This window comes from Netta rufina (genome assembly GCF_964035555.1).
Source record: "Netta rufina genome assembly, chromosome: Z".
In the NCBI taxonomy this organism is placed as follows: Eukaryota; Metazoa; Chordata; class Aves; order Anseriformes; family Anatidae; genus Netta; species Netta rufina.
In genome coordinates this window covers 30,472,435-30,493,809 of record NC_140126.1, presented here as the reverse complement: position 1 = coordinate 30,493,809, position 21,375 = coordinate 30,472,435, and the positions used below count along the sequence as shown (strand labels likewise).

General features: G+C 39.1%; 1 protein-coding gene across 1 annotated transcript; it reads left to right on the top strand.

Annotated features, from left to right (window-relative positions):
* Window positions 1–7,245: 7,245 nt before the first annotated feature.
* Window positions 7,246–9,565, top strand: CER1 (cerberus 1, DAN family BMP antagonist; the record flags this gene model as incomplete). The annotated part of the gene is made up of 2 exons (XM_084305154.1): window positions 7,246–7,773; window positions 9,272–9,565. The coding sequence occupies 2 exons, from the start codon at window positions 7,246–7,248 to the stop codon at window positions 9,563–9,565; spliced, it is 822 nt and encodes a 273-aa protein (XP_084161280.1).
* Window positions 9,566–21,375: the final 11,810 nt, after the last annotated feature.

Sequence of the window (21,375 nt, the reverse complement as noted above, 5' to 3'; positions counted from 1 at the left end):
GTTTGAAGTTTTCAGTACACAACGGATAGTTAGTTATGCAAACTATATGCATTTTCTGCTTTCATGAGATCTGATACAATACATTAATGAAGCTAAAATTCTTACATGATTTTAAAATGAAGCATTTTTTTTTTCAGTGATTTTTGCACTCTTTATTAGGATAGGTTCAAAAAATATTACATATTCAAAACAGGGAAAGCAAAAATATGTCACTTTTTCTGTTGCCATAGGAAGTTGTTGTCTCTAAGAGTTCTAGTAAAGAAAAAGCCTAAAATCCTGAGAAGTTACTGGGAACTTTTTCAGTCTTCAATACAGCTTGATTTAGACTCTCAATAAACTTGGGAAACTGAGCAAGCATTCAAGGATCAGTGTCAACATGGAATTTTGAGAGGCTGAAAGTCATATAAATACTGGTGTTCACCTGTGGATGTTTTGAATGAGCACAAGTTTTATTTTACCAGAACTACCCATGTGTCTTTTAACAGCAACAGAATCAACAGGTGACAGCTCAGTGAAAACAAACAAACAAACAAACAAACAAACAAAAAAACACAAATGTTGTTAGCCCAGCTTTCTAAAAAGGGAATGGTGAGCTGCTTGTGTGCCTGCTTCTTTTAACCACCTCCTCTCCCTGTCAGCTATCTTTTTAATTTGTTGACCAAGCAGATGACTTGCAGATGACAGCTGTGTAAAAAAATGGTAGGCAACTTGCCACAGGAACACTTCTTCCAAAGCAGAAAATTCTGACCTGAATTCTTTTGATATTACACTGTTGAGATCTTGCCACGGGTGGAGACCTTTGAAGTAACCCAGTAACTGAAGGTAGTAATATTACCTCTTGTCGCTCCCCAGATTCAGCCAAATACAGGGAAAACAAGCTTCAATAACTTAAGAACAAATTGTATTTGCGTGAGCAAGTGTGTTGTTACTAATGTCATAGAGATCAAGTTTAATTTGGAAAAAATCACTAAAGTTTTCGAGATCTCTTCTGTACACACAGAAATGTAATGAAGGCATTCTTTTTTCACTCATTCTAAAACTACAAAAATAGGCTTGAGGAAATTATATATATAACTCAGCGAATACTGTGATTCTACTTTATTTACATCACAAGACTGGTGTTAACCTAATTACTGTATTCAGAACACTATATACATTGTTATGCATAGCTTAGTGTCAATACAAAACTGAAACATATCATTTTGGTGAATCTGTGTTTCTTCAGTTTCCTTCCATAATTGAACCAAAGGTGCTTTTTGTTGTTGTTGTTTTCATTTTTTGTGTGTGTGTGTTTTATTTTTGGTGGTTTTATTTTTATTTTTTTAGCTAGTGGTAAAAACGTAAGTGTTGGGCATGGTAGTAACGTACTTATAGTTAAGTATAATATAGCTGCTGTTTATTCTTTGCAGTTTCTGAATTCTGTTTCTTCTTCTGCATGAGCCTTTCTGAATTAGTACTATAAGGACATATATATCATAAGCAAACTATATGTTTAATAGAAAATGCTGGAATGTTTATTTTGAGAAGTAAATTTAAAGAAAGTTACAAGTCTACAAGCAGATATATAAGAGAAAGAATGACTTCAAGAAAGATTGTCAGTCCATAAAATTGATTTTTAAAATGATTCATCATTTAAAGGATCATTAAAATTAACAGGAAAAAAAAAAGGCATTGTTTCTCATTGTGATCTTCAGCCAGCTTCATTGAGATTTCAACTCTTTTATTACAAGAAGCTATGCTACTTGTAATTTGGACAATGCTGCTACACTATCTCCACTGCTTAACTACTATTCTGTTTATCAGTATATAACCAGTATAAGGGTAGAAGACAAGAACAGAGATTTGTTAGTTTATTTTCACAGAGCTGAGATAATGTATTTTTTTCAGTAGTGGAAGACCTAATGAATAGGAACATGATACCTAAATAATTGGATATAAGCACAGTATGCAAAAGGATACTATTTTATGCATACAGACAAATTTTTCAGACAAGTCTTAATACATTTTTACTGTAATTAAATACATTTAATTTCTTTCTTTCTTGTTTTTCTTGTTAAATTTAATTTCTTTCTTTCTTCTTCTTTCTTGAATTATGCTAGAAACATTTTCTTGCATATTTCTTCAATTGGTATTGTTGAACTCCTTGGTGAATTATCACTGCTAACCAATTATTATTCACACAAATTATTCTGAGAAATCGTGTTTTCCTCAAGACTGAAATTTCCCATTGCGCAGACTCCTCCTCCTTCAGTGTCTCAAGGTTTAATAAGCTGTAGCGATCAGGAACATATTCAGCACAGGTCCTCAGCATGGCTTTGGAATTGAGTATGTTCTCAATTAGGTGGTACATATGTACCGGTATGATGGAGGAAATGCTTCAGAGGTGGCTACCAGTCCAAAATCTTCCATCCTGAGAACTGCAACAGAGAGAAAACAATCCATTGCATCATGTGTCCTTAATGCCATGCAGATTATTCCATCTTACTGTCAAGTGTTGTGAGAGCAATGAATCAACACATATGAAAAGAAACTTATCCTAGCTCTGCTAGACACAAAAGTGAACATTCTCAAGTGCAAGAATCTACATTTTGGCAGTAGTTTGAAACTTAGATTCTAGCTGTGTTTCTCCAGAACAGAGAAAAGAAAGAGAAAAATGTGAATGGAAAGGTATATTAATGAGTCAATGCAAGAAACAACACAACAAAAGACTAGAAGCTGAATAGACAAAGGGTGAAATTCATGCTGTACAGTACATAAGGTTGAAAATACAAAATTATTTACTGGCTATTCTTTCCTATCATACTTCACAAAAGCCTTTTGGTTTCATAATTATAACTTCCCCGTGAGGCCTGTATGCGATCTGTTTTCCCGAAACTCAGTAAAACAAAGACCACAGATGGCTTTCTTTGATAAGTACAATAATTGGAGAATAAACTGCATAGTGCTAATTCATTAGTTCTGAGGTCTTCATGTGGGTTCTGTAAAAGATATATGTGGATACAAGTTTGTCTACATACAATGTGTTTCTAAAATGATAGGATATTGAAGTGGACTGTAAAATATAAAATCCATTTTAATGATTTAATCATTAATCATGTTATAATGAAATTATTTAGCTCAACAGAAGGCAAGTAATTCAGGCACTGCCTAAGAATTATTTTTAGGCATCAACTGGCAGTGTAACTAATTACTCAGTTTATGTCCATAATGACTGAATAAACTCCAGCTCTGAAACGAATGAATAATACCACTTTGCATTTGCATGTCACTTGTCATCTATAGACCTGATAGTGTTTTTAAAAAGATGGGCAAACATTCACAGTGACTATTTCTGAAAGCAGAATGTCCTGAAAAAATGCTACTATGAAGGCAAATCAAAGCCTGCCTGAAAGACGCTGCTGCATTTAGCCACAAAATTTAACAACCAAAATACAGTGAAAACATGTGCTATGCTTACATGAAAGGATAATCAGGCAGGAAAACAAGTTTTTATAAAAGATACATCATTGCTTTTTGTAGAAATCTGAGATTAGCTGCATTTGGAACATAATGATAATGTGCTCAGTCCAATCTCTGTTGTCAATTATTAGACTATGCGGTTGATGTCACCACAAAAAGACGTACAAATACTTACTATTTTTAACTTTGTAGTGGTTCTCCAAATTCACTGTCCAAGCTGGGATGCCTTCCCATAATGCAGGCTGGCTCCTCGCTGAAACGAGAGGCTGAGGACATGTCCTGCTACCTGTGTGCAGTTATGCACGCAGCTGACTCCAAAGCAGATCTAGACTGTGTGTAAATATAGAACAAACTGTGCCCAGATGTACCAGGCCCCATTTCTTACCAAATTTGTCTCTTGGAAACCAGCCACAGCTTACTATTGTAGGCATGAAGAAGCAGGATGAGATTGGCCTGGCAGAACCGGAGCTGGCATGCAGCTTTTGGCTCTCAGCAGATCTTTAGGTAAAACTATCCAAGAAAATCCAAGAACCAGAGTTTGCTTAGCCTAGAGGAGATAAGAGCTCGGTTTTCTGCCTTTAGGTTGTAGAGAGATTTGTTGGTATTGCTTTGCTTCAGCCTTCTTTCTTGCTGTGTGGTACAGGATAGAACAGAAAATACCATCCTGATCTTAAACAGTGTTTTGTTTTGTTTTGTTTTGTTTTGTTTTGTTTTCCAGTGCCATTGCACACTAGCAGTTTAACATCTATATCTATATGCCAGAATAAATCTTTATGCATTCCTTGTTAACATTTGCACTGCACAAATAATCCACAACATTTTACTTTACATACAAGTGTCTAGGACAAGAATTCCAGTACTAACATTTTCTTTATTATTGTGTGATATTCTTAAATTGTTTGCACAATGTTTCCTGCTTGCAGCCTGATTGGTTCTTTGTGAAAAGATGCAGGAAGAACCCCCTCTTGGAGAAAAAAAAAGGAAGGGAGGGGGTAGAGGGCGGGGGGGGGGAGAGAAGGCAGTCATAAAATTATTTTGCTCATATTCATATTATGAACAGGAGAAGCTTCCAACAGAAGTTAAAGCTGTCTGGGTACTAGACCATGCCTCAACCACATCAGACACACCAGATAAGAAAGGCCTTGCATGTATGCTTCTTCTTTCAGGGCAGATTAGGGTAACTTTTAACCAAGACTAAAAGTCTGTTCATTTTTACCTTGAAGGTGGTGGGATTTTTTTAAATTTATTATTATTTTTTCTTCAGAAGGCTTTGAAAAGGGGTAAATTGGGCCCTTCAGGCACTTAGTTTTCATTTCTGTAAACATACATGTGAGTTAATTTATCCGTATAATTTTGCTTATATGGATAAAGTTGAAACAAGCATTAAAGGCTCAAGACCATAGCTGGACCTTTTAAACAAAAAATGCTGGTACATTGCTAGGTTCTTCAACTTGGTGAAAAGGCACTTCTGACAAAGGAAGTGAAAAACAGCTTAAAAGCAAACAGAAGGAATATTTCTGTTGTATTTCTATAATCCAGAAGAAATGGACTTTAAATTGTTTTAGTGAGCTTTATAATTTTAAATTCTGAAGCAAAGAGCTACAAAAATATATATTACTTCAAACAATCAAATCTAGTATTTGAAAGTCATTACCAAACACGTCAGACCCTTCTATGTCAATATAATACAATATAATACACAGGTCTGAGTATCACCCTTGTCTTGTAACATTCCAAGCAACTAAAATAATGAGGAAAAAGGAGAAAGAGTCATAAAAACATGAAATGACAGAATCTTTTAAGTCCAGCCATTAACCTAGCAATACCAAGTTTACCGTGCCCCTAACCACCACCTCTACACAAATATAATGTACTTATCCTCCTTGAGTAATTCTGGACAGCTACGACCAATATGCACCAGATATAAGGAATTTTAGATCCAAACCTCAGTCACTTCAGCTACACATGGTGGCCAATGAAGACAAGGTGTGAGGATCCAAACTGTACTTTTATACTACTTAATTTGCTATTGACAATCAAATTATTCCTCTTGATTCTTTCCTACTCCACTTTATTACTGCACATGCTTATGTAAATCTGATGCAAGGACTTCTGGGGGATATGTGTCATAGCTGATCTTGTTGCAAATGCCAAGATTTCCAGTGATTTCATTCCTGACAACTGAGGTCTGCTGTCCCTGGCAATTCTGAGACTTCAGGAAGGTACCAAATCAGTAGCAGAATTAAATTTCTCTGGACTGAAGATACAGAGTAATAAAGTTTGTGCCTGACAGTTTTGCTTCCCTTAACAAGATAGTCATCCCACTGAGGTCAAAGCACACATACTCAAATAGTGGTGTGTGAATACCATTCTTGCTGGAGCTCCATGCACTTCTGTCTCAGGGTTCAAATCAAGACAAGAACAAATTTTAACTCAAGTAAATTATGGAATAAGGACAAGCTCTAAATCTTCACTGTGTGTTGCATCAGTGCCATGCAAGGAAATTGCCAAGAACTTATTACCTGCTAATCGAAGTAAACTAAACTAATTCCCCTGAAATGAAAGACATATTATTCTATATGTCTGGTACAGACCTGCTTGGTTTTCAAAATTAATGAAGAAATTAGCTACAAACTTAAGAGTCTATTGATAGAATCTTCCCAGTAGAAACAGGTATGTGTAGAGGACAGAGTACTAACATCACAAGTTATCTGAAACAGATTTTCCTTTTAATATTTTTGGATTAGAATCAATGTTTGAGATATTTATTGAAAATATTTTTTTCCTTCTCTCAGTGCTTTCCTAAGTATGCTGTACTACCAGAAGTTTCTTCTCACATGCTGCATAGCATAACTTTGTGAAACTAAGCCTCCAGCTTAGCTCTGGTAGTCTTTAGATATTTCTGTTGAGACATTCAACTCTGGAATCACAAAATGCATCACAAAATGTGTTTTGCTTAAGTCCTCATTTTGTTTACCAGCTTTATTGGTTATTTGTAGTGTCTTTGGTGTCAGTACAGGAAATTTCAGTATGGATCTTTGACAACTGAGGGTGCAGATTTTATTGACCTTGTGAACTTATTCTGGACTAGTAAAACTTCTGCACTCTCACATCTGCAAAACTACTGTGAAAGAGATGAAGCTAGAACTAGTGCTCTCTGCCAGGTTCCTCTGGGTGTGTGAGCACAAGTCTGCCAGTTTGCAGCAGTGCTGATGCAGGCCTTGGATCATATTCAAAATCTGAAAGACCAAAATTAGTAGCAACTTTTGAAAACACAGACTGATTTTACATCTCCAGATCCAGCTTCATGTTTTAGAAAACATTAATCAGCTTGCCTTTTCCTGTTGTGATGAAATAACATTCCCTGTTTTGACAGTCTCTAGCTTTGTGGAATGGAAAGTCAAAATAAACAATGAAGACCACATTGAACATGCTAATACACAACCTCAAATGTTTCCTTAATTCCTAGGCCTCAGCTAGACAGCTTATCCAAACATTTCCTCCTGTTGACTCCCCCTGTCTCCCACACCATCCTAGGTTACTAGTTTTTAGATAGGAACTTGCAATACACATCATACAGATTGAAAGTGGAATTTCATTAGCACAAACTCCACTATCATAATTGTAATCTACAGCAAATGAATACAATTAAGCACACCACGGTCTCCTCTGAGCTCCCCCCTCCTCTTGGCACACAAACTTAAGCTGACACCAGGCTCCTGTATAAAACTAGCACACTGTTCAGTGCAATAGAAGCAGGTCTACAGGGCTACACTCAGCAGGACCATGTCACTGCTTCTCTTTCAGCTGCTAGTGCTCTCACATCTTGGAGCCACAGAGCCACAGGTAGACTCACAGCAAAGGAAAAGCAGAAGGCCATTTCAGCGGCTTTTCTACCTGGACAAAAAGCTGCTTGAGAGTCAAAGTTTTCGTGAGCTGGTGGGGGAAAACCCAGTAGCTGTTGAGGAAACCCAGGGACAACCAAGTTTTTTTGTAGCAATTCCACAGACAGCAGGAGAGAGTCAGAAGCAAGGGGAGAAAAAAATGTCCAGATTCATCCTTCCTAATGCAGAACTCTATGCAGACCAAGATGTTAGAACCTGGACAGCACCCAGAGAGGTCTCTCCCATGGAAAACGTCTCTCCATCCCACTATTCCAGCAAGAGGGAGGTTGAACATACCTACAGAAAAGATGCCAAGAAATTCTGGGACCACTTCATGTTAAGGAAAAATTCAGCTTCAGAAGAGGTTGTCCTGCCAATCAAGACTAATGAAATGCACCAAGAAACCTGCAGAACCCTGCCTTTTTCTCAGGTAAGAACAGGTGTCCAAGGTCAATAAATGTGTCCTTTTTCCTGCCTCTTATAATCAGCAAGTAAACATGCATGGGTTAGTTCATTTGCTAAGACAAAGGGCCACACACTCCATAAGCTCTGAGAAAGACTCGAAGCTTTATTTTGATGAGGCAGACTGTGAAACCACAGCACTGGAAAGCCACACATTGTTTTCAGAGTTATTTATTCTCTTTTTGCAATGATGTTCTGACCTAGCCTGTGCAAGCAGGGAGGTGGTCTACACAACAAATATACATCTATAATGTTTCTATACATGAGTTGCTATACATCTCTCTATATATGTACTTATGTATAAAAAATGTGTCCCAGAACAACAATTTACAGGAGAAGCTGGTTGATTTCCTACAGCTAAGCAAATTTTCCTGTCTACTGTATTAATTGAAAGACTGATGCATATATCTAATTCCATACTAAGAATGTTGGAGAACAGGTAAATTGTCCCATTCCCAGATGAAGCCATTCAGTCATGCTGTAATATCAAGGCAAGTAAGCAGTGTAGACAACAGTGCTGTTTTCCTCATAAGGCCGTATGTATTCTGAGCATTCTATCAACACTGTGACTATAAGTTAAGGATCACTTTTTTTTTTTTTTTTTTTTTTCTTTTTTTTTTTTTTTTTCTTTTTTTACATCCCTAAATTTATTTCCTTGGCAGACATATATGGCCTAGGCACATGTACTGTTTTACTTTTTGTGTCAGCCTAATATGGCAAGCTTTCTCCATGATGGCTGCAGTTATGCCAATATCAAAGAGCTAACTTCAGTCTAGCTTTTCCTGGTTTGGGAATGTGACATAGTCCCTCCTGATACAAGCAATTATTACTCTTGCAAATCAAGAAAATTACAGAACTTGAATTACACTTTAAATATTTTATATATTTATTTTTTAACTGCTAAATAACATTATATTCATCTCCCACATCAAAATGAATCAGGATTACAGCTGAATTTAGCTTGTGGTTTATCTGAAATAATATTGGTACAAAATGATGTTTTAAGTCCTGCAAGTGGGAAAGACTGCTTAACCATGTTGGAAATGCAGAACTCAGAGACCAATTGAAAGGTAAATCCACCTATTGGATTTCTCCCACCAGTTCACAAAGGCTCTGAGTTGAGCAGAATTTTTTTCCTGTGTTGTTCAATCTAAAAAGTGCCCATAGGAGTTCCAAAGTTTGGTCTTTGTTATTTTTGTTTTGTAAAACAGAAATCAGTCTTGTATTTTACTGCTTGATTGCCATCGAAAATAAACATTTTTAAAGTAAATGTTCAGAGAAAAAAAAATGGTTCTTATAGAATAGTAGTTTGGAGTTATGCTTTTTGATTTGTTTTGTTATTTTTGCCTTCATGCTTTCTAGTAAATCCCACTGGTCACTCATGTACCAGAAATATAGACTTAGTACTAAATTATATTAATGTATCACTGCTAATACTGTGATCTTCAAACTGTTTTCTGTTTCAGGGTATAGCTCATGAGAGCTGTGAGAAGGTGATAGTACAGAATAATCTGTGCTTTGGAAAGTGTAGTTCCTTTCATGTTCCTGGTCCAGAAGATCGTCTTTATACCTTCTGTTCTCAGTGCATGCCAACCAAGTTTTCCATGAAGCGCTTGGATCTCAACTGCACCAATTCTGTCCCAGTGGTCAAAGAAGTCATGATTGTGGAAGAGTGTAAATGTGAGATTCAGAAGATTAAAGATCCTGTGCTTGAATCTCGACAGTCAGATTTGCATGAAAATGCACACGAGCACAACTAACCTGTTCAAGGTACCTCTCAAGTCCCTGATCATAAGAATTTGCCAATGGGAAAAAAAAAATAATCAAAGAACTTCAAAGGCTTTCATCACACAGTTACACCAAAATATTAAAGATGTAAATTTCTACATAAACTGCCTCTTTGCTTCAACAATAATTTTACCTAAAATTTAACAGATGTTTCCTTGCAGTTGTTAAAGAAATGGAGATGGAATTATTGGGTTTGTGCATAAAGTTTTTACTTTAACAAGGGAAACCTTCTAAAGTTTTCCAACCTTCCTATAACTACTAGCATCCTAGGATGCTAGCAAACAACAGCTGAAGAACTAGCATGATGATTTATCTCTACAAAAACGTAATGTAATGGCTGTTCTACATTGCCTTTGCTTGCAGAGACTGCCAGTATTGTTCTACTGAGAACACATAGGAGGCTTTAGTCTCTTCATTGCAAAAACAGGTCCGTTTTTATATCAAGATAGTGACTGGAGAGTGTAAAATATAAATGGATATAAGGCAAAAAGAGAGCTGTGATGAGTTAGGGTCATTCTGATTGCTCCCAGCTGGAGTTCAGTTTCCAGCAAAAACTAACACACCTCACAACTTATATGCTTAGTAGTTGCGAATGGTTTGCAAGTGGTTTGCCATAGAAACCCCTTACTCTCTTTTTACACACCTGCAGTTCCTCTGCATGTATTTTTCTTGAAACTTTCATACAGTAGAAGGAGGAAAAAAAAAAAAAAGAAAAATATAGACTTCCACAGAAAGCACCAGAAATTAATGTATTTCCACTGTTGTTATTATTTAAGTTCACTGTGGAAAGGCAATGCATATTTTCCTGTTAGATGAATTTCAGTGTTGGTGGTGACTGCCAGATAAAGTTTAAGTAGCATTCTCAACAGCTAAACTAAAGCAGAAAACACATTTGTGTGATCGAAAATCTGCAAAAGGATCTTATCAGCATGCCGATACCTGTATAGGTTTATAGGAACACCAGAGAAGGCCTTCTGTTAGAAAAGGTCTGATTCCAGTCCTAGCCAGTACAGACAGCATGAGTAGCTGTTAGCTGAATTGCTGTCTTTGCTGCTTTCTCCAGTTGCTTCTCCCTGGACTTGTCTGGCATCCCAGATTCCAAAAACTGGACCATACTACTTCTAACCAGCTCCTGTAATCCTCTGGGAATCTGCTCTAGTGCTACTGCCACACTGTCAGACCTGGGCCCCTCTTATTAAACTATCCACAGCTCTTTCTTTGGGTATTGGAAATCAGTATTCGTATAACTGGTGAATTCAAGGGTTTGGTAAATGATTCCTTTGTGTATGAATTGTGCTGTGACCAGAAGTATCTTAATATTTTGTCCAAGTTCATTGTGGATTTAGAGTGATCTGCTCATTTTTAATTTTACTGAAAATTGCATCTGAATGATATTCTGGTACTGAGTCTGAATGGCTGCAGTAGCAGTTTGCATGTTACATGCAGTGACAGAACTGAAGACTAGTATATAGTTATATTTCACTGTATATAAACCTGATTCTAAATAATAAAAATAGCCCATTAAAACTAAGCAAAGCCTTCTGTCTGTCCTTTTGCACTAAAGACTAATGTGTAAACTGTATATAGCTGTTTGTATGTTACAGTATGATATATAATGTTATTTCAAATAACAATCTGTTAAGTTTTTACCATCCTTGTATTGAATGCATTACTCCCAATAAATACTTATTTTTAACTTATTTTAATATATATTCTAGCTTTATAATACTGATCGATATTCTTAGGATGCCAGCTGGTGAAAGGATTCAGAAATCTGCCATCACATGCTGGGCTGCATGGAGCATAAATGGGCTGAGATTATGAACAACTTTACTATTTAACCTGAAAAAGCTAAATTTTCTGAGGCTTCTAATTACTGACATTTAAAGCTGCATGAATATACAGGAATCTTTGTCTGCATTTTCTCTTTTTCTTTTTTTTGATGCAAGTATGTTTCAGACTTGATACTTACAGAGAACCACTTTGAAGGTAGGACCTATGCTTCCAATAAGAAGGTAATTAAAAAGAAAAGTCATCTAGTCTTTTAATTTTGACATGATTGACTGCTAAAATGTGACTTTTGCATATATGAATGGCAGAACTGAAGTTATATTTTAGACTGTAAAGAATTCAGCCTGATTTTTAAAGCTCCTTCTGTGTACTGAAGATTACTGTAGTCAAAGAAAGCTATTCATGTAAAGAGTCTGAAGGAGTAAATTCTTAGTGTGAATTTGCACAGCTTAAAAGGAGGTGAAAAGAGGTAATGACAGCTGTAGTAATTGCTAATTAGATTAGTGCTGTAGGTTTTTTTGGATGAATGTTTAATTAACCCAGCAATGACTGGTTGCATGTAATTAGCACAGCATTCTGCAAAATCAAGAATGTGTTAATTGGATAAGACTTCTCAGCCTCTAAAAATTCATTATTAGGAGTAAGTTGTGCCTCAAGCTAACAAGATTTTGTTCTCTCAGCACAACTGTGATGGCCTCTACTAGTATAATGATGTGGGTCAGAAAGGTGAGGGGAATGACCCGTATCTGTATATGGATCCTTCCTGCAGTAATGCTATTATAGCAGCAAACCTGCATGACTTCACTTCAGTTGTGTGCACTAAGAGGTTGCACGCTTCCTGTAATTAAAACTTTCCCACTGTATCTATGCTTGCAGTGGAGTACTGTAATGTGACCTCTACGGTTCAAACCTAACATACAGAACAAGACTAAGCTATAGCTACAGAGCTGTCAGAAAGCTCACCTCAATCTGAAGTGAGGTCTGTGCATTTCTGACATTTTATTTGACCTCCTGGACATTTTGAAATGGATGTGGAGTTTCTGTTCTTTACATTGGAAATAATTGAGGAAAAATGCTGTTTATTTTTTAATTTTTTATAAATAATGCTGTTTTATTTTTTATTTTTTAAATTGCTTAAGAAAATTATATCTTCGCTGTATGTTATTCTTTATAATAAGTGTTTTACAAGGTTGGCTTTAATGCCTGTAACTACATCAGACACCAGAGGGTAGCTCTTAGTGAATTCTACTGAACCATAATTTCCAGGAAAAAAAAAAATCTCTGAAGTTGCACTCAGTACTTTGTGGTTGGTACTTTGTCCACTACACTTAAGAAATGTTCACAGCAAACCTCATGGCTGTCAGCTAACAAGCTTTAGCATGTTTCACTGACAGGTGGTGAAATCTCACGCAGTACTTTCTCCTAAATTTATGAGCTCCTCACTGGAATCACAAGACAACAAGATTCCTTGCTCCGGGAAGAGCCCCCTGCCAGTCTCTGCAGCTGGATAACCACGTTGTATGGGGCAACTGGGAATGTGTGCTGTGCACGGGAAAAGGTGTGGGGTTGAGGCTACCTGGGGTCCCCCATCAGCAGGCCTGTGTTTTGGGACTTTGCCAGTGGAAACAGAAAATACGTACTGATAGTGAATTATAAGTATTTCACATTTTCTGTCTTGCTAACCAATCCTAACTCCTTGAACATCTGGTAGGCAGCTACTGATTTCTGCTCCCTTTAAAGCTCACCCTGTCAGCTGCCAGTATTCCCTTTCCTCAAATGAGAAAGGAGATAAAAAGATGCTGCATTTGGCCCACTGCAAGAGTATTGCTAAAAACACTAAATCTCTATATTGAGAACAAAGTCATCCTGTTTACAGTGCCTCATGATCCATGGCACCAGCAAAACGCACTTCAATTTAAACAGTGAAGAACAGATCAAAAGCTAAATGGAATCCAAAACAAACAACCCCCTCCCCCAAAAACCAACCAACCAAAGCAACCCCCCCAAAAAACACCATGACAAAACAAAAACAAAAAGATGCCAGCCTTCACGATGGCCTTTTCTGGGGAGTTCTTCTTTTGCCGGTTTAGGATTTTGCTATTAGCAGCCATTTACTCTCTGCTGAAGCTGGTTCAAATGCACCTCACAGTCTAATAGCTATGGAGACATTCATCCCTCCTGTCACCCTGCCTGAACTCCTAGCAGTAAGCCCTGGAGGGAGAGAGGGCTTAGAAGAGCTAATGTTACAGTAGGGGAGCTCCTGAGGGGAGCTCCTCATGCCTTCGGAGGGCTGGGTGAAAATTAACCCCCTAAATTAGACTACTGCCTGGTTTAGTATAGACTTCATTTAACCTCTCTGGGCTGGGGGATTCACCGTGCCTACAACTGAGGCAGAGGGATCAGAAAATGAATCTGGCCTTTCATTTCCCTTGCGATTAGGTCAGAAATGGAGAGAAAATGGAGTCCCTGAAATGCATGACTAAAATATTCCAAGGGATGCTGAGTGGGAATAATTGAAAAGGTTTTTGTTTGTTTGTTTTTGAAAATGGCAAAAGGAAAAGAAAAAAATGCATTGTGCAAATTTATAAGATATATTCTTTTAACTTTTAATGCTTCATCCTCAGTATGTGACATTGTGACTGACAAAAGCTTCTGGGCCAGGATCAGGGCAGGTTTCATTTCAATGTGGCATGTGACTAATAAGGACCTCTGTCATGCACCAGAAATGTGGACCTTCACGACATAAAGAATTTGGCTCCTTCTGAAGTTTACAAGAGTCTCCAATTTATACTAGCAAGGTTTCCAAGGAAGTGAGCAACAAAAGTGGTGCCAAAGAAAAGAAGTGGCAGTAACAAACTGCACAATTTAGGAGGATCCAGGAAGGTATGTACTGTTGAAAAGGCTGATTTCTCAACCCAGGAGATACCTGAACACAGATAGCCCCTACTGCACATCGATCATAGGGTACAATTGGACACAAAATGAATCCTGGAACACAGCCTTATGAAGCAAGGGACTTGTAAGCTGTAAGAATCCAGGGAGTCATAGTGCATACCTCTCTCTTGCATGTGCTCTCCGTAACAGAGCATCAGCTGTTCCTGCACATGGCTTGATTTTAGCATGCTGATTTAATATTTACAGAGTGCCAATAAAATTTTTATGATGACAGCTGGTGGCTCCTGTGGTAATTTATAAACAGCAACAACACAACACAGACATCAGAAACTCCAAGAGGAATTCTACACTATTGTGCAATATTCTCCACCAAAGAATATATTTCTTATTTCACAGACTTTTAATAATCTATGTGTAATATGTCCATGTTGGACTTTATGTAAAGTCCGTATTATGCAGTTAATATTTCCCCTCGGTTTAATTTTTTTTTTTCTTCAAAATGGACTTGGCTATAAAGACTCATCATTACCTATCACAGCATCTGAAATAAAATGGATCTAGATTTGCTATTGTGGTAACAGTGTTGGGTAATTTCTGCATTTGGAGCCTTTGCAAGTCAAACTGGGAAGTCAAGCACATGATTGCCTGCTTTTCTACCTGCATTGTGCTACCCCAAAAGAAGTATTAACAAATGGGAATTGTGCTGATGGCTGAGCTTGAACAGGCTACTGTTTCAGTACATGTTTACTCTGAAAATGCATATGTAGAAAAAATACAAGTTGCCTGACCAGACTACAGATCCAGTGACTGGTCATTATCAGCGTGTCATGACAGATTTGCCAGTAACTGGTACTTGATTAGGAGATGCTACTATTATTTTTTACTCTACAGAAAACTTCCAGCTGTTCAACTTTTCCTCTGTTAATCCTTCCATTTTATTTCCCAAGTTGTTTTCCTTTCCTCTCCGTGTTTTTCCCCCCATCTACATTCATCCTTCAAAACACTGGAATGTTTCCATAAACCATTTATTATGTCTTTTCCACATATATCCCTGAGCGAAATCTGTAATGGAATTTACGAGGTCTTTTATATACAAGTGAAATCCGTGATGGAACAGACAACAACCTTTCCAGAAATTGTTATCAACGTTTTATTCAACATTGGCCGAATGAATCAGACAATTTTCAGTGTGGCCTGTTCCTATGGCTGCCTTTATTTCACCGCTGTTATCAAGTTTTAGGAAACAAAACAAAACAAAACAAAACAAAACAACAACAACAAAAATTATTAAGAGCAACCTCTTCTCACAGCACTACCCCCCCCCCCCCCCCCCCCCCACACACACACACACAGCGCGCATGCGCGGCGGCGCTGGCGGCGGAAGCGGAAGGTGGCGCTCCCGGCTGGCGGCGGCGGACCCCCGCGGTTGCCATGGAGAGCGGGAGAGCGGGGGGCGCGTGAGCCCCTCTCTCCCCCCCCCCCCCCTCCCTCCCCCCCTTCCCCGCGCGGCCTCACCCGACGGTTGGTTCCGGTGGGGGGGGGGAGGAGGGGGGTCCGCCGCGGCCGTTACGGCCGTTAGGGAACGTTACAGACCGGCGGGTGGCCGCTTGGGGGTCCCGGTGGCCCGCGGAGCCGTTGGGGGGGGGGATGAGGGGCGACCGAGGCTGGCGAGGCTGGGCTGTCGGCGGCTTTACGTGGGGTGCGCCCCGTGCTACCGGCCCCGGACGGCGCTTGTGCCGGGGTTAAAGTGGTTTTTATTTATTTATTTTAATTATTTATTTATTTTATTCATTTATTTATTTTTGCGAAGCGATGAGGGTGCCTCTTGCCCTTGAGGTGGTAATGGAAGAGGTGCTTGGGTTTTGTTAGCCGGCAGGCGAAGGCGCAGTGCCCTCCGACCCCTTCTGGTTTCACGCTTTCTGTTTCCATCAGCAGTGATTTGTAGAGTGAGATTGTAGGTCTTCAGACACAGGACCTGACCAGTGATGTGCTAAGTAATACGTATTATCTAAGAAATTGTATATAATCTGTCCATATGAGGCTGTTTGGTCAGCAGTAGGTGAAGATAATGTCCTCGTGTTTGTGGTAAGTAAGGGTGTAGTGCGTATATACCGACAGCCCAACCCTATGTGGTGCTTGGCAATCGCTTAATGAATGCAGTATATGTTTACAGAAACACCTTGCAAGGTTTTATCAGTAGTAAAGAACTAGCTGGGAATGTCATGCCTACCTTAACCAACCTATCAACAGCCACCAAGTAACTGTATGGTGCAAAGGCCTCTCTTAACAGCCATTTATTGCATGAATGCGCAACAATAGGTATGTGGGGTTTTGTCACGGCAAAAATATGCTGCTGCTTTTGTTAGCTGGTTATTCAGATACTAGTTTTGTTAAGCTGAAGAGCTGCAAAAACAAATCTTGTCTGATGCAACTCTTCACAAAACTGACTTCTTAAATATATAGTTGAAAAGTAATTTAGTCATTTGGTTCATGTCCATGTTTTTTTTTTTTTCTGGTGAATTGTATTTTCAGTTTTGTAATAGTTATTTTAGACAGTAATTCTTGTAAACTACAGAAGATGTTTGGAAAAGTTGCAGATGTAAAACCACAGGTGGATCCACAAGCTGGGGGGGAGCCTGTTGATTGGCACATCCTTGCTTTAGCTATCACAGATATTGTAGGAAGTTTCTACTCTCTGTTCCTTTTTCTATGTAAATGGCTTAAAATACACTCTTTAGAAAGCAGTGTTTTTCTTACTCTGAAAGGGTATTTTATAAAGCTTGGTTTGTATGGGGTCTATTAAATCTCATTCTGCAGTGAAAAATACTATGAGATACTGACCTGTGTGAACATTTGTTTAAGGATTTGTGGAAAAGTTCTGGAAGTGATTTTTCACAAGTCTTACTTTTTATACTGAAGTAGAAGTTCAGTGCTACTTGTTCAGCTGAAATGAGGCAGAATGTACAGGATCTTGGTGCATCAATGCAACAGCCATAAAACCTGCAAGAAGCAGGTTATCACCAGAGCTGGGTGTCATGCTTCTTGAGATGAGAAATTGAGCAGTACTTGTTTCAAGTTTATTTATGAAACTTTTCTAAATAGGTGTTGGGACAGTCTTGGTGCAAAACTTTATACTTTTTTTTGGAGGGGGGAGTTTGCATTCAGGTGAGCCTGTTAGAGTAATCTCTACTTAATGTTTCTGATTTGTGCAAAGCTTTCTCTTTTTTGGGGGAGTGACTTTCTGCCTTTCTGATTCATTTTGTAGTCTATTACTGAGCGGACATCACAGTACAAGTCGTACTGTGAGCAAATACTGAATTTATGGTACTGTTAACTGAACTGGGAAGAAGGAAGAGGGTTAGGAAAAAATGCTCTAAAGGCATCATTTAGTAAAAGTGTTTGGAAAAGCAAAACAATTCTTGACTGTGTAGGAAGGACTTAGTCATCTTTTGATAAATCTGAACCTTTTTACAGCCACAGATACTGTTTTCTTTCAAATGTTTTGTGTCTGAGACATTTTTTTAGAAAAGATTGTTATAAATTCTGGTAAACAAAGAAGAACACAAAGCCTCCAGTGTAAGTGCTGTGTTTTATCCTAAATTATTTTGTTGGAAAAGTTTTAGGCATGAATACTGGATTTCTAGATGTAAATCAATTGTTTCTTTCCAAATGATTTTTTTCAAACCAGCTCATAAAACTTTTTTTCCTCTACATACTCTAATTATTCTTCTCAGAAATGGTGCATTCTAAAGAACTGGCACAATTGTTTGTGATCAGTCTTCCTTCATTTGGATATAATTTTTAAGTGAAAGAATTAATATATTTTTTTTTAAGTATGTTTTAGGAGTGAAGGCTACAAATTTACCTTGTCTCTGAACTGAATTAAAATCTTACCTTTTCTACCTAGTCACTGGAACACACACGTGTTTAATACTTTTCCGCATACAGGTTAATGTATATATGGTACATCAACAAAGGGGAAGAAAGGAAAAAGCTCACTTTGCTAGAGGAAGTCTTTATATTAACATCATTTATGCAGGATTGCTGAAAGAAGTATAAAGAAAAATAGGAAACTTAATTTGTCATTATAATAGGCAAGCAGGAAGCAAGTGTATGACAATTTAATGTAACTGAGATATATTGACAGTAGTGCAGTTTTCCGTAGAAATGTATCTGAATTCTACCATCTTAAAATCTGTGCTAAAATTGGGAAATAGCCTAGAACTGAAATTAGAAGAAAGCTATTTAGAATCAGTGCATCAATTCAGACAAGAGAGGCAAAGGATCTGCATATCTGTGTAAGTAGCTTGAAAGGAAGCTCTGTTCAATGTATGAAGAACAGTGTAGAAGGTAATCCATTATATTCCACCTTTCAAAACAGTGATGAGGGTCATCTGAGTATCGCTCTCTTTTCTGTGTTTATTTCAGAAAAGATAGAGAAGAGAAGGAATCCAGAGATAGATGATGAAAACTGTCTCTTCTTTTACTGAGAATGGGTCCTTCTTTTGCATAGTTCCAAATTCGTGAAACTTGCTGACATCGAAGGTATGGTTTTGTCATTGCTTGTTTTTATTTATTTAATACAAAATTAAATAATGTCATGCATGCGACAATTAAGTCATTGAGCAGTAAGAATTTGGGACCATTTTCCATTATAGGCATTTCTATTGTTTTCTCTAGAGCATCTCTCATGTTATACTTAGTAGGCCACTCAGAAGCAAATATTTCTGTTGTTTTATCTGTCTATTTTGTTCCCTGAGATGTTATTTCCTCTTCTGAGGATAAGCTATGAAGTTCTGGAATATCTACTGTTCTGGTAAGATGGAAACTGAATGGATTCCTTTGCAGTCAGCAACGTTTCAAGCTGCCTGCAGTTTTATTGGCCTCTGTTTTTCTGTCTACATGATTTCCCCTTTGTAAATCCATTCTGACTACCACCAATCACCTTCTTGTCCATCCTGTGTTTAGAAACAGTTTCCAGGACTATTAGCTCCACCTTCCAAGGGATCAGGGTGAGGCTAAAAAGCTTGTGGTTTCCTGAATCTTTCTCGTTGTGTTTAAAAATAGGAACGTCACTTGCATTTTTGAGTCCTCAGGAACCTCTCCCATCAGCTCAGACTTTCACAAGTGATTGGGCATGGTCTCACAATGACACAGGACTACCTCCCTCAGCACGTGTAGTTGCATCCTATCAGGTCCCAAGCAGTTTGTTTAAAGGTTTCTTAATCTGATCCTCCCTCCCTAAGGGTAAGTCTCTTTGGATCTGTACTTTCCTGCTGCTCTTAGAGGCCTGGGATTCTGGAAAGCAGGTCTTACTCATAGAGACTGAAGTGAAGAAGGCACTTGGACTTTTTCTGTGGCCTCTCAGCAGGCACCCTGCCCCATTCAGCAGCAAGCCCACATTTACCCTGGCCTTCCTTATGCTGCTGATGGACTTGTAGAAATCTTTCCTGTTGACCTTCACGTTCATTACCAGATTCAGCACCAAATTCAATTCCAGTTCGCTTTCCTAATCCCAGCCCTGTATACTCAAATGGTGTTTCTGTATTCTTCATGGGACACCTGTTCTTACTACCCCTTCATATGTGCTTCATTTTTGTATCTGAGTTTTGTCAGGTACTCCTTGTTCATCTGTGGAAGCTTCCTGCCACTTATGACTGGGCTCCTGCACATGGGACTGGACCATTCTAGAACCTGGAGGTGATTCTTGAACCTGGACTCCTCTTCTCTACAGGATGGTCTCCCAAGGGGTATAAGGTCCCTATGCAGTCCAAAGTCTGTTTTGAAGTCTGGGATTGTGATCTTGCCGTTTGCCATATTCCCTCCTTTAAAGTCATCAATGCCACCATCTCTTGGATATCATACCCAAAGCCATGCCTGACCTTCACATTCCCAACTACTTCTTTGTGAATATGAGGTCCAACAAAGCTTCTCCCAAAGTTGGGTCCTCAGTTGACCGTGCCAGGAAGTTGTTGCCAGGACACTCCTGAAACTCATACATGTAAAACTGCTGCTTCACCCTTCCAGTATATACCAGGATGGTTCAGGCTGCCCACGTGGACAGGGACTTGTCAATGTGAGAGCTTCTCTCAGCTTTCTGGAGAAAGCTTCATCTGTTTCTTCTTCTTTATCAGGCAGTCTTTCATAGACACCTTCCTGAATGTCACCCATCTTGGTCTTCCCACTAACCCTAACCTGTAAGCTCTCTGCTGGCTCAGTGTTTGCTCTAGGTAAGAGCTCCACAGATTCGTGCTGCTATCTCACATAAAGGACAATTCCCCAGCCTCATCATATCACAGAATCACAGAATTTCTAGGTTGGAAGAGACCTCAAGATCATCGAGTCCAACCTCTGACCTAACACTAACAGTCCCCACTAAACCATATCCCTAAGCTCTACATCTAAACGTCTTTTGAAGACTTCCAGGGATGGTGACTCCACCACTTCCCTGGGCAGCCTGTTCCAGTGCCTCACAACCCTTTCAGTGAAGAAGTTCTTCCTAACATCTAACCTAAAACTCCCCTGGCTCAACTTAAGCCCATTCCCCCTCGTCCTGTCACCAGGCACGTGGGAGTACAGGCCAACCCCCACCTCGCTACAGCCTCCCTTGAGGTACCTGTAGAGAGCTATAAGGTCACCCCTGAGCCTCCTCTTCTCCAGGCTGAACAAGCCCAGCTCCCTCAGCCGCTCCTCGTAGGACTTGTTCTCCAGGCCCCTCACCAGCTTCGTCGCCCTTCTCTGCACCCGCTCAAGCACCTCGATGTCCTTCTTGTAGCGAGGGGCCCAAAACTGAACACAGTACTCGAGGTGCAGCCTCACCAGAGCTGAATACAGGGGGACGATCACCTCCCTAGCCCTGCTGGTCACACTGTTCCTGATACAAGCCAGGATGCGGTTGGCCTTCTTGGCCACCTGAGCACACTGCTGGCTCATATTCAGCCGACTATCCACCATCACTCCCAGGTCCTTCTCTGCCTGGCAGCTCTCCAACCACTCATCTCCCAGCCTGTGGCTCTGCTTGGGGTTATTGTGCCCCAGGTGCAGGACCCGGCACTTGGCCTTGTTGAACTTCATGCAGTTGACCTCAGCCCATCGG